Genomic DNA, 15,279 nt, shown 5'->3' with positions numbered 1-15,279 from the left:
TCTTCTAGTCCAGCCCCCTGTCTAAGGCAGGAGTCCTTATGCCATCCCAGATAAATGAATGTCCAATCTTTTCTTGAAAACCTCCAGTGATGCAGCACCCACAATTCCAGGAGGCAAATTGTTCCATTGGTTAATTGCTCTCACTGTCAGCAAATTACCTCTACAATCATTTGCAAATCTATATATTGTAATGTCTGAATAAGTAGTTTCTAATTCTGAGGAGCAGAATGATTCTGGCATCTAAATGATATGGCTAAGTCTTATACCAGACTATCTTGCAAACTGAAAACATTGCCAGGTATTTTTAGCCATCTTCTTACATATGTTCACTAAACGCAGAATCAAGTGGTAACAAAAACCTTGAGAAACACATTCTAATTCAGATATACAATAGATGTCTCTTCAAAGCAAGCTAGTTTTTACCTTGAAAGGTTCCTTTAGGGCCTTCTTTATATCCAGGTCTTTCTCCGTGATGGTAAACTCCACAGCTTGGCGACCTTTTTCAGTTTCCCATTCCTGTAGCTCTTTCTCATATTGATCTAATGAGTTTTGAGTAAAAATCTACAGGGAAAATACCTAAGATTAACATTATTCAACTGGGATTTTTGCTACTTTTCTTCTTCTGTACTGGTGAGATATATCACCCCTTACGTGCTTTCTGAGACTTAGTTTCTGGCAGCACTTTAGTTCAATGTTATGACTTTATAGAATTTCTTTATAGAAATTACTGGAAACAACTATCTCACCAAAGAGAAAACAAGATAATTATATGCAGAACAGTTAAGCCAACATGTTTGGATGACAGGAAAGAGGACAAAAATGAAATCATGCATGTTCAAGAGCATTCTAATTGACCTATGCATCATGGAAAAATATAATTTGTGTCAAGTGTACATTATTTCTATCTTCTTGAGGCTTCTATGCAGATGTTCCCTTGACAAAAGCCATTCAGCCTTAATTGCTCCATTATATAAATCCCACATTTGTTATTAATTTTAATGAACTAATCAGTGACAGACTTCAATGCAGTCTCATACTCTTTTTAGAACTATAGCCTTTCTGCTTGGCACCAAGATCTCTTATATTGCATATAAGCAACCAACCCCCCCCCCGACTTTTGGTGTTAAAGGAAACTTTGATCTGAGGTATCCACTAAATCTCACCTCACAAATCAAATCCACATTGTAGAAGCATGGATTTTCACCAGCATGCAGTGTAAGAACACAATGAGTGCTCTCTCCGGCCTGCACAATTCCATTTTGAGGTATGATCGTCAGTGCCTTGAAATAAAACAATGGATTATTATATCATAATATATGAAGCTTCAGACAGTCCTCATCCTTCTGTCCTTCCTTAAGGCCCACATAGAATTCAAGGCCCTTCCTTGAATGAGATATGTGTTAGGTTGGCCTCAGTTGCTTCTGTTATTATAATTATTGTTGTTATTCTATTATCTTGTTTTTATGCCATTAAGTCTATTGTATTTTACTACATGACATGACATAATATATTATATTTTTAATTCTAGGTTTCGTATTTCTTTTTTATTTTTTTCTTTTTTTTTTTTTTATTAAAAGTTTTATAAATTTTACAAAAAAGAAAAAAGAATACAAAACAAGAGACAACATATACAAAAAAAATAAAACTAAACAATACATATATATAAAAAAAAAAAAAAACCCCACCCCTCCCAAAACCCCCCCCTCCCTTCCCCCCCCCTGAGCTTCCCAGAGCAGAATATAGGCTTAAGAAATAAAAATAAAAATTAAATTAAGAACTTTATATTTATATATATAAAAAGATTATCTATAATATATATGAAAATAAAACTTATGAAAAAACTATATAATATTTTTGTATACCCAATCTAAATTGTATAAATTTTATCCATTTATCCCAAACAGCAAGAAACTTCTCTTGCGTTTGTTGCTTTAAGAAAGCCGAAATCTTTGCCATTTCCGCCAGATAAGCTACTTTAAGAAACCATTCCTGCAATGTAGGCAAAGATTCCTTCTTCCAATATTGTCCTACTAACAGCCTAGCGGCTGTAATCAAATTTAACATCAATACAACCTCCTTTGTATCACAATCTGTAACAATACCTAACAAAAATAATTGCGGAGTAAATTTTACCCTCCTTCTAAAAATTCTCTGGATATTCCACCATATTTTGATCCAAAATGCTTTTATCTCTCTGCATGACCACCAAATATGATAATAGGAAGCCTCCTTATAACCACATCTCCAACATTTGGGTTGCACGTCAGGGTACATATAAGACATTTTTTGTGGATCAAGGTGCCATCTATAAAACATTTTATAAAAATTCTCCCTTAAGTTCTGTGCTTGTGTAAATTTGACATTTCTCACCCAAATATTTTCCCAGGTGTCCAATGAGACTGGCTCACCAAAATTCTGCGCCCATCTTATCATACAATCTTTAATTAGTTCCGTTTCTGAATCCAATTCAACTAAAACCGCATAAATTCTCTTAATGTGGGTTTGTCTTGAATCCTTCACTTGCTTAATAAGATTTTCATCTTCTCTAAGAAAACCCACCTTACAATCCATCTTCCATCTGTCTAGTAATTGCCTATATTGGAACCAAGAATAAATAAAGTTTTCTTGTGCTAACTCTTCCCGTGATTTTAATTGCCAGTTTTGTCCATCCCATTTAAGTAACTGTCTGTAAGACACCATATCCATTTTAACCCCTCTTTTTATTGCTTCTATCGCATGCCAAGGTATAGCCCATAATGGTACTTTGAAATCACTTTTATAATATTTTCTCCAAATCCTAAGTAAAGAAATTCTTAAGATATGAGATTTAAAAGCCCAATCCATTTTTTTATTGAATATTAAATAGGCATGCCACCCATAAAGTAAATCCCATCCCTCTAAATAAAGTATCTCAGAATTTGTCAAATTTACCCAATCACTGATTAGTGTTAAAACCACCGCGTCATAATATAATTTCAAATTTGGTACCTTAAGTCCACCCCTCTCACGGAAGTCTTGCATAATTTTAAACTTAACCCTTGACTTTTTCCCTGCCCAGATAGGTTTCGTATTTCTTTAAATTGTAACTTGCTCAGGGTCACTCTTGTAAATTGTGTGGCCATATAAAACAATGAAATAAATGAATGAGTACATAAAGCATGCAAGGTACTGGATTCACATTAAATATCTTTGTTTGTCACTCTGCAAATAGACTCTTTCCTACTTATATTAAAAAAGAGTTGGAATAGTTGAATATCGCCACAATAGCAGAATACTGATAAAGAAAGATTGTTTTGGAGTCATAAAATACAACACTGCATTTGAGCCATGCTGTTCTCTTTAGCAAGTGTTTATATTAACTTTTGGAGATTTTTCCATTTGTGGTGTAACCCGGTTCAGAAGTTTGACTTGATAAAATTGAAGCCAATTGATCAAGTGTTGTAACATTGCCAGATCAAAGTGGAGGAAGCTTGAAAGGAACAGAATGGCTAGGAGAAAAACAAGGAAGCCAAAAAAACAATCATGTAGATGAAACTCACCACCATGGCAGGAGAGATCCCCACATGCCAGGTAAAAATGATGGCCTCATCCTCAGAAGCATTGTTGAGGAAAAAAAGGCGGCTACATTTGCTGTAAACAGGGATATTGCCAAGACATATCCGAGGCTGAGATAAATATACTGCCTGGAAAGAAAATAAACAGAATGAATTGCTAGCCTAATAAGTAAGGATCCCTTTGTTTTCTTGGTCTAACTAGTGGAAGAAAACTAGGTGATTTAAAGTGGTATGTAGAGCCTGTAGCTAATTGCAGACATGTATGGAGCATTTCATACATAAACCCTGCTACAATGAAATGAATGGGATCCAGGGAAAAATATTATTCTGTAGACCAGAAGCACCCAGTCTTTTGGGCAGCAGAGATCAGTTCTGTGGAGAATGGTTTTTCCGTGGACCAGAGGGGGCACGGTTTCGCATGCTGCCTGTATCCCATGGATGGGGCTTCACTTGTTTGTGCGGCCCAATTTCTGAAATGCCGTGACCTGGTGCCGGTCCACGGACCAGGGGTTGGGGACCCCTGCTGTAGATGACATAAACGGATGGGTAGAAATTAGTCAAGAGAGTACAGAAAAATTCATTAGGTCTTCAGACACTGAAGAATAATGAGAATTGTGTCTGGGGATATATTTCCATTACAAAAATAAATGATTATTTCAAATATGTCATTTAAGTATAAGTCTACCCATAGGTACAGTTTATTTGGAAAGGAAGGACTGAATCAAAAAGCATGATTGATTTGAATATTTGTGATGGAAGAAAATTAGTGAAGAATACAAGGATATGGAAATGTTCTAAATGTGGAACAAACTTTTATTTAAGAATGGGTTTGGGGAAAGCAAACATGGAAGAAAAACAAAGAGAGAAAGTAGAATGACTGCAAGATGAGAAAATATGAGTCTTTGAAAATGCATTAGAACATAGATAACTCTTCCAACAGAATGAATAGAAAAAGGATGTGAAAATTGCTTGGAAAAGAGCAAAAAGAAATGTTTTGAGTCAAATAGATTACATAATGCAACAAAAGTATAAGTATTTCAAAATTAGTGTTCCAAAGACCAAAATGATTGCAGGGAAAACAGAGTAATATGAGTCTTTGAAAATGCATTAGAACATAGATAACTCTTCCAACAGAATGAATAGAAAAAGGATGTGAAAATTGCTTGGAAAAGAGCAAAAAGAAATGTTTTGAGTCAAATAGATTACATAATGCAACAAAAGTATAAGTATTTCAAAATTAGTGTTCCAAAGACCAAAATGATTGCAGGGAAAACAGAGTAAATGCCTGCAAATTATATATAAAAGTCAAAGAATAGAGTCGCATGGCGATTCTCAAAAGCTGAGAAATGTAAAGAACAAAAGGCAATGCAGAAAGCAATGTATGGATGTTGTGGAAGCAAGGATGGTTACGAAGAACAGAAAAATAAGGAGAAGGAATGGTTGGTGTAAACCATATTTAACTGTATTTCCCTTTCTTTTTCTTATCTCATGCCTTAATTCATTTGGCCTGCTATTTGGTGTTCTTTTTTGTGCTTTGTATAATGTTGTTTAACCCAAAAAGGATTAGTGTGATGAGTATGTTCACATACATGCATCGCTCTCTCTCTCTCTCTCTCTCTCTCTCTCTCTCTCTCTCTCTCTCTCTCTGTGTGTGTGTGTGTGTGTGTGTGTGTGTGTGTGTGTGTGTGTGAGAGAGAGAGAGAGAGAGAGAGAGAGAGAGAGAGAGAGAGATGGAAGAATATTATGGGGGCAGTACATGCACCTTCTGCTATTTTCTGAACTTGTTACTTTATTATTGCTCTATCCATGATATTTTTGGAAAGAGCAGAAGAATCTCCAGCTTTCAAAAGAATATATAATACATCCAAACTTTATGTTTCATTCATAATGGCTTTTTAGTACCCTGCCAGATTCAAATGCACCCAGATTACCACTGGAAAATCTTTCCATTTGTCTAAGCTTCCAATCTCAACCATAATAAGTACAAGCAGTACTTCTGTGACTGACTCGACAGCACAGAGATACAGGCTCAGCAATGAGAACCATTTAAACCAGTGGTTCTCAACCTTTTTAATGCTGCGACCCCCAACCGGTCGTAAGTCGAGGACTACTCAACCGGTCGTAAGTTGAGGACTACTCAACTGGTGCAGCACCATTTGCAGAATGGGACTTTTGGCGGGCTCAGCAGGGCAGAGACAGCCTGGACAATTCCTATTGGCTTTTGAAAGCCAATAGAATTAGATTGTTCAAGAGAGTCTATTCTATTGGCTTTCAAAAGCCAATAGAATAAAAGGGAGTAGCACAGCTAAGGAAAAGGGGGGAAAAAATGGTGGACTGCATTGTTTGGCGACCCCTGTAAAATAGTCATTCGACCCCAAATGGGGTCCCGACCCACAGGTTGAGAACCACTGATTTAAACCAATTCACAAACATCATGGCATAACATGGATTCCTTGTAGGCAAAGCAACTTGATGTTTTGTTTTTTTCATTTGAATCATGTGATATTTATGTCTGAAATCTCCCATAGGATATCTTAGCAACCTCAGGAACTTTAAGTCTATGGAGATTCTCAGTCATCCAGTTTTCTCAAAGGTGCTTTTTCAAAAGGCAACTGGACTGGGGTTTTTTTGGGGGGTGGGTGGGTTTTTTTTTTGAGGAAGAAGAAGAAGAAGACATTTTGCTTCTCATCCAAGAAGCTTCATCAGTTGTGGCACAATGGTGGGGGATGGAAAGAGAAGGCTCTGACAGGTTGCGGGGGGCGGGGGAATGGAAAGATTGTACAGGTAGTCCTCAACTTGGGCACTATAGAGTCCAAAATTATGTTGCTAAGTGAAACATTTGTTAAGTGAGTTTTACTCCATTTTATGGCCTTCCTTGCCACAACTGTTAAGTGAATCATTGCAGTTGTTAAGTTAGCAACACGGTTGTTAAGTGAATCTGGCTTCCCCATTGACTTTGCTTGTCAGAAGGTCACAAAAGCTGATCACATGACCCTGGGACACTGCAACCGTCATAATTGCGAACCAGTTGCCAAACATCCAAATTTTGATCATGTGACCAAGGGGATGCTGCAACGATCGTTAAATGTAAAAAATGGTCATAAGTCACTTTTTTCAGTGCCATTGTAACCTTGAATGCTCACTGAATGAGCTGTTGTAAGTCAAGAGCTACCTGTATTTCGACCGGATGACTGCAAAGAAATATAATCCTTCCACCCCTCCCCCCCATCATCCTGTCAGAACCTATTTTTTCATCCCCTCACCCCCACCGTTGAGCCACAACTGACAAAGTTTATTGGATGAGAAGCAAAATGTTTTCTTCTTCTTCCTCAAGGAAAAAAAAAACCCAGTCCAGTTGCCTTTTGAAAAAAAAAAACAAACACCTGCGAGTCTCAGGAGCTTTATCGCCAACATAACATCCTTAGCTTGTTACAAAAGGATCTGATTGAAGAGGTCACCATTCTCCGTTTTACAAATCTAGCGCTACTTTCTGCCTATATATGGACGCAACAATAATTCTGCGTAACAGATCGACAGATACTGAAATGATGGCAAATTTGTTTTTCCCTGCTGTTGGGAGCAGCCAATATGATACCAAGGAATAAAGTCAATCAGGCCCAAGAGTCACAAGGTCACGTTATCCAGTGTGTGAGAGAAATACCTGCTGGTACATTTTCTGGCATCCTACAGATGGCAACAGAATAATACCAACAGCAATGCATTCATCTTTCATTCAGCTGGACTGCATGTCATAGCATGCCTGGCTTTTCATTAAAGAGATCATACTGGACTTCTTAGAACACATAATAGCCTGCACAATGTACAGCTTTACCAGTGGATACAGCATGAAAAGTGTATCCTTTCGGTGCCTTGCCAGAGGCTCATCAGATAAATAAGAACCATCATTTCTTTTATTTTAAAAAGAAAAAAAAAGACATTACTTGAGATAAAACAGCATCATATAAGAATAGCTTTTCCAGTGCCAGTGGCTCACTTACTCCTACTGGCAATCTGAAATCTCTGTTAAACACTCTCTTGTGTGATACTGGAACAAGTAAACTCCCAGATTTACCAGACCAGGTACTGTTAATTTGGCAGAGACTGGTGTTGTTGCAGCAGACACAACTTTGTCAAATTGTGCTGTTTCTCCCATAACTTGTGGATCAAAGCCTACTCCTTGAAAGGTAATTAAAGCAGAATCTCCATCAAGGATATGGATAGGTACGTCCACCTGTGCAAAGAAAAAAAGAAAAGAAAACTGCAGCTAAAAGAACAATGGCCATAATAAAAGAGGGAGTGAAATTAACCTTTCTATCAATTTACTTTGGGGAACAGATGTGTGTAACAGATCTTGGGGTGTTTAGGGGTAAAAAAAAAAGCAAAATATTGTTCAAATCAAGATGAAGAATTGAGATTAAGAAAATGGAATCAGTAATAGATCAGACTTATCTTGAGGTAAGATGGGTGGCCTACAAATTTTATAAATTAATAAAATAGTTGTAATAGCTAAAACATTGGACACAAAGCAGTTTTGCTGAAATGAACTAAATATCAGAACTTAACTGAATAATAATCACCAGAATGTATGTTCTAAAGCTGATTAAAATTGGATTTGGCAGTTCAGATGATTTAGATGTTCCTGTATGTGTGCAGAAATTTTTTTCCTAATCAATTTGGAAATCTAGATCAGCCTAGTTTCACTCATAAACTCAGAACTGGACTGATTTTTCAAATTAGATCAACAATTTGAATTGGATTTTGCATGATTCATGAAGGCCTAATGCATTTCGGTGGGCTAGCTAGAGGGCATCAAGAATGGCAAGAAATATAAATTCCTAAAGGAAAGTGCTTATTCTTAAAGATAAAAGCTTTACCGAATACATTTTGGCTTCCAGTGGGCAAAAAATCCATTCAGTGTGGGCTGTTAATCCGGGGCCAATCTCTCCTCTTGGATTCAGGCAGGTAAAAACTGCATGATGGTGATTCTCTCTCTCTACCTGCCGGAGGGCATCCGTCTGAATTTCATAGACTGCACTGGTAGAACCTCCATTATACAATTCATAAATCTGCAGGAGAGAGACACCAATTCCATTTGGTCTATCGGCAAAGATTATTAAATATTTTCTGACAAGATGCACAAATACCTTCATTTTGTATAACTTCAGCCTCTTGCCTCTCTATTATATGACCATTGTTAGGGGGGAATTAATTTGGCACATATGAATATTTAATATTAATTAGTGATATTAGGAAGCAATCTTAAAATTTAAAATATATTCTTACATGGATGTAACATGAATGAATGAAAAATATTCCCCCAGCAGAATTCCCAAGCTATTTGTCAATACTATTGCCTTGGATTTATATATGTATGCATATCTATTTATCTATCTATCTATCCAGGGCCGGAACCTACAAAAGCAAGCCAAATAAACAAAGAACATCACAGGAAACATAAAATACAACCAAACTATACATGGCAAACGGTGTATCACTTATCTATCCCAGAACTTGGGGAATTGACCACATTTTTAAAAATTGCCTAAAAATTTGCACCTTCAGGGTGGTACAAACCTCCAGAGAGATAACATTCCAAGGGCAAGTGCCACAATAGATAAGGCATAGTTCCTAGGTCCCATTAGATGACAGTACTTAATGAATGGGACATGTAGCATACCAGCCCTGCCTGGGCAGGCAGAAATAATGGGAGAGAGGTCATCTCTGATAGCCAGGGCTAGTGGTGGTGAACCTATGGCACCTGTGCCAAAGGCAGCACTCAGAGCCCTCTCTGTGGGCACGCATACCATGCCCCGGAGATGGCAATCATCCCTCTTCAACAGCTGCCCGCTAACTCACCGAGGTCCCACATGGCCAGATGCATCCCAGTATGGCTAGTTTCCCTCCCCCCTGTCCCATCCCTCCTGGCCTCGCATGCTCTCCTTTTCCCGGGCACGACTCACTGCATTGCCTCCTCAGCTGTCAGCCAGCCGTCCAGCTCAGAGGCGGCTTCAGAGTGCACCGGTTGAGGGGCCGGCAGGCTGTGGCTGCTGACGGACACTGTCGGCCCCCATGTGCTCGCTGGCCTCTGTGTGTGGGAGCCGATGGTGTCAGGCAGCAGCTGCCCCGGCCCCTGCCTCACCTTGCCCTGCGACAATGGCAACCCTGCCCTGCCTCGCCTCACCCTGCAGGACAAGCCTCCTGCCTACTGCCACACCTGGCAGAGACCCCCTGGATCTCCCCTAACCCTGCCTGGCCCCCACAGGCATCCCTCCCCATAAGCAACATTGAGGTGATCACGCCCACCTTGGCCACACCCATGACCACTGCCATGACCACCACAGCCATGCCCACACTGTGGGCCACGCCCACTTGGCACCCAGTGATAAATAAGTGGGTTTTGAGTTGTAGTTTGGGCACTCGGTCTCTAAAAATTTCGCCATCACTGGCATAGGCCTTGAAGGATTTTAAATTGCACTCAGAAGCCACTGGGAACTAGTGTACTAGCATGGTATAGATCAGGGGTAGGCAACCTTGGCTCTTGTACGACTCGTGGACTTCAACTCCCAGAATTCCTGAGCCAGATGCTGCTTAATCTCTTGGACCTCTTTGAACTATCAAGGAGGACCATGGAATCAAAGCACAAAGAGAGACTGCAGAGGCACAATTTGGTCCAAGGCTCTCATCACACACCCATTCCAGGCAGGGATTAAGATCTTGCTGGAATGTCTACCAGATTCCCAGGGGAAAACCCCAAACTCCCCCTGAAATTATCCAGGTCCATTCATTGCAGAATGATTGGATAAGTCCTGCAAAGACAGAGGAAACAGCACCAACAAATCAAAAGCAGTTGAAGAAACAAGGTGGGCTTTTGATGACTCACTTGTTTAGGAGAATTATATGTGCCAATAGCAATGGGTGTGAACATATGTTTAGCTGAAGTGAAGTGAATGTAGTGGCATCCCAGCTTCAGGGTCACACCAATGAAATTCAGCTGCAGGCACAGAATAAAAAGAAAAGAGGTGAAATAATGGGCTGTTATTTGCACCATACCATACAGGCTGCATTTATAACAACCACAAATAGTGCCTTTCCCCAATCTCATTCTTAAAAACATTAAAGCTAAAGTAAAAAGTTAAAGGGAACAGCCCTTCAGCATTCTCAAGGTTTTTCCTCATTAAATCTCACACTGATGGTTGGTTTGGACACAAATCTGGATTTTCATATTTTTTGAAATTCTGAATTCCTGGAAGAGGAAAAACATACAAACAAAAAGGAATACATTCAAGAATACCTAGAAATCTTGAATGTGTAATGGGCATCTAATAGAAGGTCAGTAAGAAAGGAGGGAGGCGTCACTGGGGAATAAGGGAATTGGATTTTAACTGAAAAATTAGGGAGGGCCAAAGTGGAAAAGGCAACTAAAAAACAACCTTGGGGATCAAGGAGATGATGAAACCACTAGCAGTATAAAACTGAATTAATATCAAATAAAAATCAGCACTGTAATTTCTATTTTTCTCAAGAAAGTTATCAAATTGGGATTAGTTCTCCTTTGTCTCCATCCACAAACCACACAGATAAAAACATGTTCTCTTGACTGTCACTAAAACAGAGAGAAGGTGAATCAAATCTTAAGACGCTATTTTCAAACAGTTAACTGCTAAAAAGAAAATTCTGCCATCAGAACTATTCAACCCCCATAGTGCCTAGAGTAGTAACTATAATGATGCTTATGGATGAAAAATCAGAGGTCTCAAATATGTTGTGGTGAGTATGTGAATCATAAAAAGAACGCTCTGTGTCCACGATAAGGACATTTTACCAGGGCACTGCCTACTATAGCTATAGCAGCTAAAGAATTTAGTGAGTCCTTAGGGAAGAATAGTATCACTTCCTCCTGGGGAGTTTATGAACCTCTGCACTTAATATCATACCAGAATTTCTCGACCGTGGGATATTTTTAGTAGGACTGGAAGTCGGTCAGTGCCAATGAAATCATGTCTGTTGAAGGAAAAACAGATATAAGCATTAAAAAAAATGCATAAATGAAACCATTCCAAACTCTTAACTGAGGAATCCTATATCAAATAAAAGATCAGGAACAATTATTTCCCTGTTGCAGAACTGCCCTGTTGCATAAAGAGCCTCCTGGGCACAAGGATAGCATTGGATAAGAAAGAACCATGTAAAGTTAATCTACAGCTGCCTTAGGTTCTGAATAAATTCAAGAATTCAAAATCTGAGTCTCGGAAAAGGTAAAATCATGCAGTCCTCTGCTTTGGGAACAGTGTTGAGAGAATTTTGTTGGAATTTCATACTTCAGGTGATCATAAGAGGGTCCCAAACTGCGGGTTAAGTTGGTGTGCCCTATCTAACATAGGAGCTGAAATTGACATTTGGGTGAGCTCAGCTCCCACATGAGTAAGGAACCATAGTACATGAATACCTGTAAGACAGGTGTATAATTTGCTCTTGCCCTGGAGGAAGCTTTCCTGACTTGGGAGCGATGGTGAAAAGCTGATTATCCTGGATTCGCATCTGATGCAACTCACTGGGATCAAACTCAGTACTTTCTGCCCAATATTCCATGTCAATCTTCTGGTCAGAAGGAAAAAGAAAATCCCTACAAAAGCAGTTAATGCCGAGAAAAGGAGGAAGAAAATGCACAGATCCGATCTTTAGATTAGAAGACAGAATAACATTAAATGCTAGGAGACTGTTCAGCTGACAAATTTCCTCACTGCTAAGCAGGCTCTGATCATTCTCCCTTCCATTGATGTGTATCAATGGCCCATTCCAACATCCAGACTAAGATTATCCAGTACCTAGACTATGATTAACCAGATCCAAGGAACTTTATAACATCTCTGTACAGTGCTCTACAGAATTATAAATGGTAGCCATCTAATTATTTTCCTTCTCAATGCAAGAAAGACATTGCTACAGTATCCTCACTAGCAAAGCCTCTCTAAACAATGAAGAGCCAATTTTTATTTTCCCAAATAACTTGTTCCATTGTCAAATCTTACATTCATAGCCATTCTATGAAATGCACCAGAAATATAAATTAAGCACCCTTGAAGATGCAATTTTTATAGAATCTTTATTTACCTGCATATTCATGAATTATGCCTCAATATTATTTATAAATCAGACCATTTGGCCTGTTAAACCAGGCACGAGGGATACCCTTTGTGCTTAACTGCAGAGAAAAATATCCCCCAAATTAAATCCATACTATGAAGATACTTATCTGATCCATCCTAAATTCAAGTGCAGGAGGAAGATAGTGCAAAAATTCTGAACTCTAAACAGAAGCTGTTCCTGGTTAAGTCAGTGATTGAGCATAACTTACCAGTTTACAGGTATCATTCCATTGTTCTGTATCATCAGCACAACCATAGAGGGCTCACATCCAACTGGAGCAGCTCCAAAATTGAAATCTACCATGACAGGTGTGTAAACTGGGGGTATTCGCTGAGTGCTGCATGTTGAAAAGAAATGAAAAGTGAGAAGAACGGTGGAGGAATTGTTCCTATGTTCAATAGTCCCAGAATCTGCCTTGCTTACATATTGTATTTTCTTGTGTCTTGCTTGAAGCAAAAAAAAAGAAAAGAAAAGAAAAGAAAAGGAAGAAAAGAAAGTATTGGTTGCAGACTATGATGTAATCAAGAAAGTTTCTGTATGGAGGAACTAAAAACTAAGGCACCATCAAAGCTGACACCAGCCAGAGCACAAAAAAACTCAAAGAAGTAGTGCAAGATTGCAAGATGTGATAGCAGTGTTCCAATATCTCAGGGGCTGCCACAAAGAAGAGGGAGTCAAGCTATTTTCCAAGGCACCTGAAGGCAGGACAAGAAGCAACAGGTGGAAACTAATCAAGGAGAGAAACAACCTAGAACTAAGGAGAAACTTCCTGACAGTTAGAACAATTAACCAGTGGAACAACCTGCCTCCAGAAGCGGTGAATGCTCCAACACTGGAAGTTTTTAAGAAGAGACTGGACAGCCTTTTGTCTGAAATGGTATAGGGTTTCCTGCCTGAGCAGGGGGTTGGACTAGATGACCTCCAAAGTCCCTTCCAACTTTATTATTATTATTATTATTATTATTATTATTATTATTATTATTATTATTATTATTATTATTATATTAACTTGGTCCATAGAATCGCCAAGACTTGGACATGACTGAATGGATATCATCATCGTCATCGTCATCACCACAGACTAAGAACTATTAAGAAAAAAAGGATTCTTACCTGTGTCTGGTAGGCACTCGGAAAGTGAGCTCCTGGGGTGTCGGCTCTCGCTCCAGATATTGGTTCAGTCTCTCCAAAGAAAAGAGTCTCCAGAGGTGCAGCTTGCTGATGCCAGAGGCGCTGCCTGTCCCACAGGCATCAACGATGCAGATGGAAGGGTAGATGCCAGTTGCTACCACACGGCAAACAGACAGCTTTTCCCCCAAAGGGTTTGCAGCTTGCAAGGGAAGCAAGGCAACTGTCAGTACATCAACCTTATTACCAAAAGTGCAAACATATGGCATTTGGGATGCAGGAAATGGTAAGGAAGGGATTTGGTTTTCAGTCATTACTTGTAATTAATTACGATGTTATGTCTCCTTTCTGTCCAGATCTGGTTTACATCAATTGCTGTTGATATCAGTTAAGCCAGCAGCCAACAATATCTCTATTTCCCTTGATAAGTCCTTCACATCTTCCACCACCAAGTACAAATGGGAAAAAATGGAACCTGTTCAATTTTTTTTTCTTCAGTCCCCATATATTATATATAAAACAAATTAATCGCTGGATTAAATAGGCACTTCAGCAAACACCAGGAACAACACACAGTCTCTAAAAACTCATCAAACATCAGAAATCACGGGCATCCAAAGTGGAATGATTACCTGAATGGGCTTCTAAATGAAAGTACTGGTCTGAATGGGAAGAAATGAGAGCTTATATTATAAAATAAATACAAACTACTGGCAGAGGCACTTGTTGAAATCCATGAGAAAGCCAGTTTGATCTACTGGTTGAGGCACCAGGCTGGAAATGGAGGCCATGAGTTCTAGTCCGCCTTAGCCAAGAAAGTCAGCAGCGTGACCTTGGACCAGCCTACCCACCTCACAGGGTTGTTGTTATAGGGACAATAGGAGGAAGATGGATTAGTAGATATATTAGCCGCTTTGAGTTATTTATAAAAATAATGAAGGCGGGATATAAGTAAAGTAAATAAATAAATAAAATTATCTCCCATTATAGATTAATCCATAAAAAAAAAATAAAACTTGACAGACTTCTTCAGGTGGCTCTCCTATTAATTGCAGCTCTCTTTAAAAATGTTAGTTTCCAGAATAGAGGAGAAACTGTGTAACTCTTCTTTCTTTTCCTTTCTTGGTGGATATTTTGTGGTATGAAAGAATGGAAGAAATAAGCACAGAATAGTTAAGATAACCCTGTTTAGCTCTCTCTATTGGTAAGATAACATAAGATAACCTTTATTGTCATTTTTTACTATGAGTACACTGGCCCACATTAAAAATGAAATTCTCTGCTCTCAAAAAAAAAAGTATATATCTACCCATTCACACATAATACACATAACACACATATACACATGCTATATACATACGGTGTTTCCCAAAAAATAAGACTGGGTCTTTTTTTTTTTTTTGCCTCCAAAAGAGGCACCAGGTCTTAATTTTGGGGGATGTCTTAGCTC

General features: G+C 38.8%; 1 protein-coding gene across 1 annotated transcript in view; it reads right to left on the bottom strand.

Annotated features, from left to right (window-relative positions):
- LOC120318332 (cilia- and flagella-associated protein 65-like) overlaps positions 1 to 15,279 on the bottom strand; it is a 30,563-nt gene that overhangs the window by 15,191 nt on the left and 93 nt on the right. The window contains exons 2-11 of the mRNA XM_039365797.1: positions 13,815 to 14,031; positions 12,910 to 13,038; positions 12,001 to 12,177; positions 11,489 to 11,555; positions 10,435 to 10,545; positions 8,429 to 8,620; positions 7,627 to 7,785; positions 3,540 to 3,683; positions 1,164 to 1,280; positions 424 to 561 (exon numbers count right to left, since the gene is read on the bottom strand). Coding sequence (XP_039221731.1) covers positions 424 to 561; positions 1,164 to 1,280; positions 3,540 to 3,683; positions 7,627 to 7,785; positions 8,429 to 8,620; positions 10,435 to 10,545; positions 11,489 to 11,555; positions 12,001 to 12,177; positions 12,910 to 13,038; positions 13,815 to 14,031 — 1,451 coding nt within the window. The remainder of the gene's footprint in view (positions 1 to 423; positions 562 to 1,163; positions 1,281 to 3,539; positions 3,684 to 7,626; positions 7,786 to 8,428; positions 8,621 to 10,434; positions 10,546 to 11,488; positions 11,556 to 12,000; positions 12,178 to 12,909; positions 13,039 to 13,814; positions 14,032 to 15,279) is intronic.

This window comes from Crotalus tigris, unplaced genomic scaffold (genome assembly GCF_016545835.1).
Source record: "Crotalus tigris isolate CLP2741 ecotype Arizona unplaced genomic scaffold, ASM1654583v1 scf7180000020184.803716, whole genome shotgun sequence".
Taxonomy (NCBI): Eukaryota; Metazoa; Chordata; class Lepidosauria; order Squamata; family Viperidae; genus Crotalus; species Crotalus tigris.
This window is presented reverse-complemented; position numbering and strand designations above follow the sequence as displayed.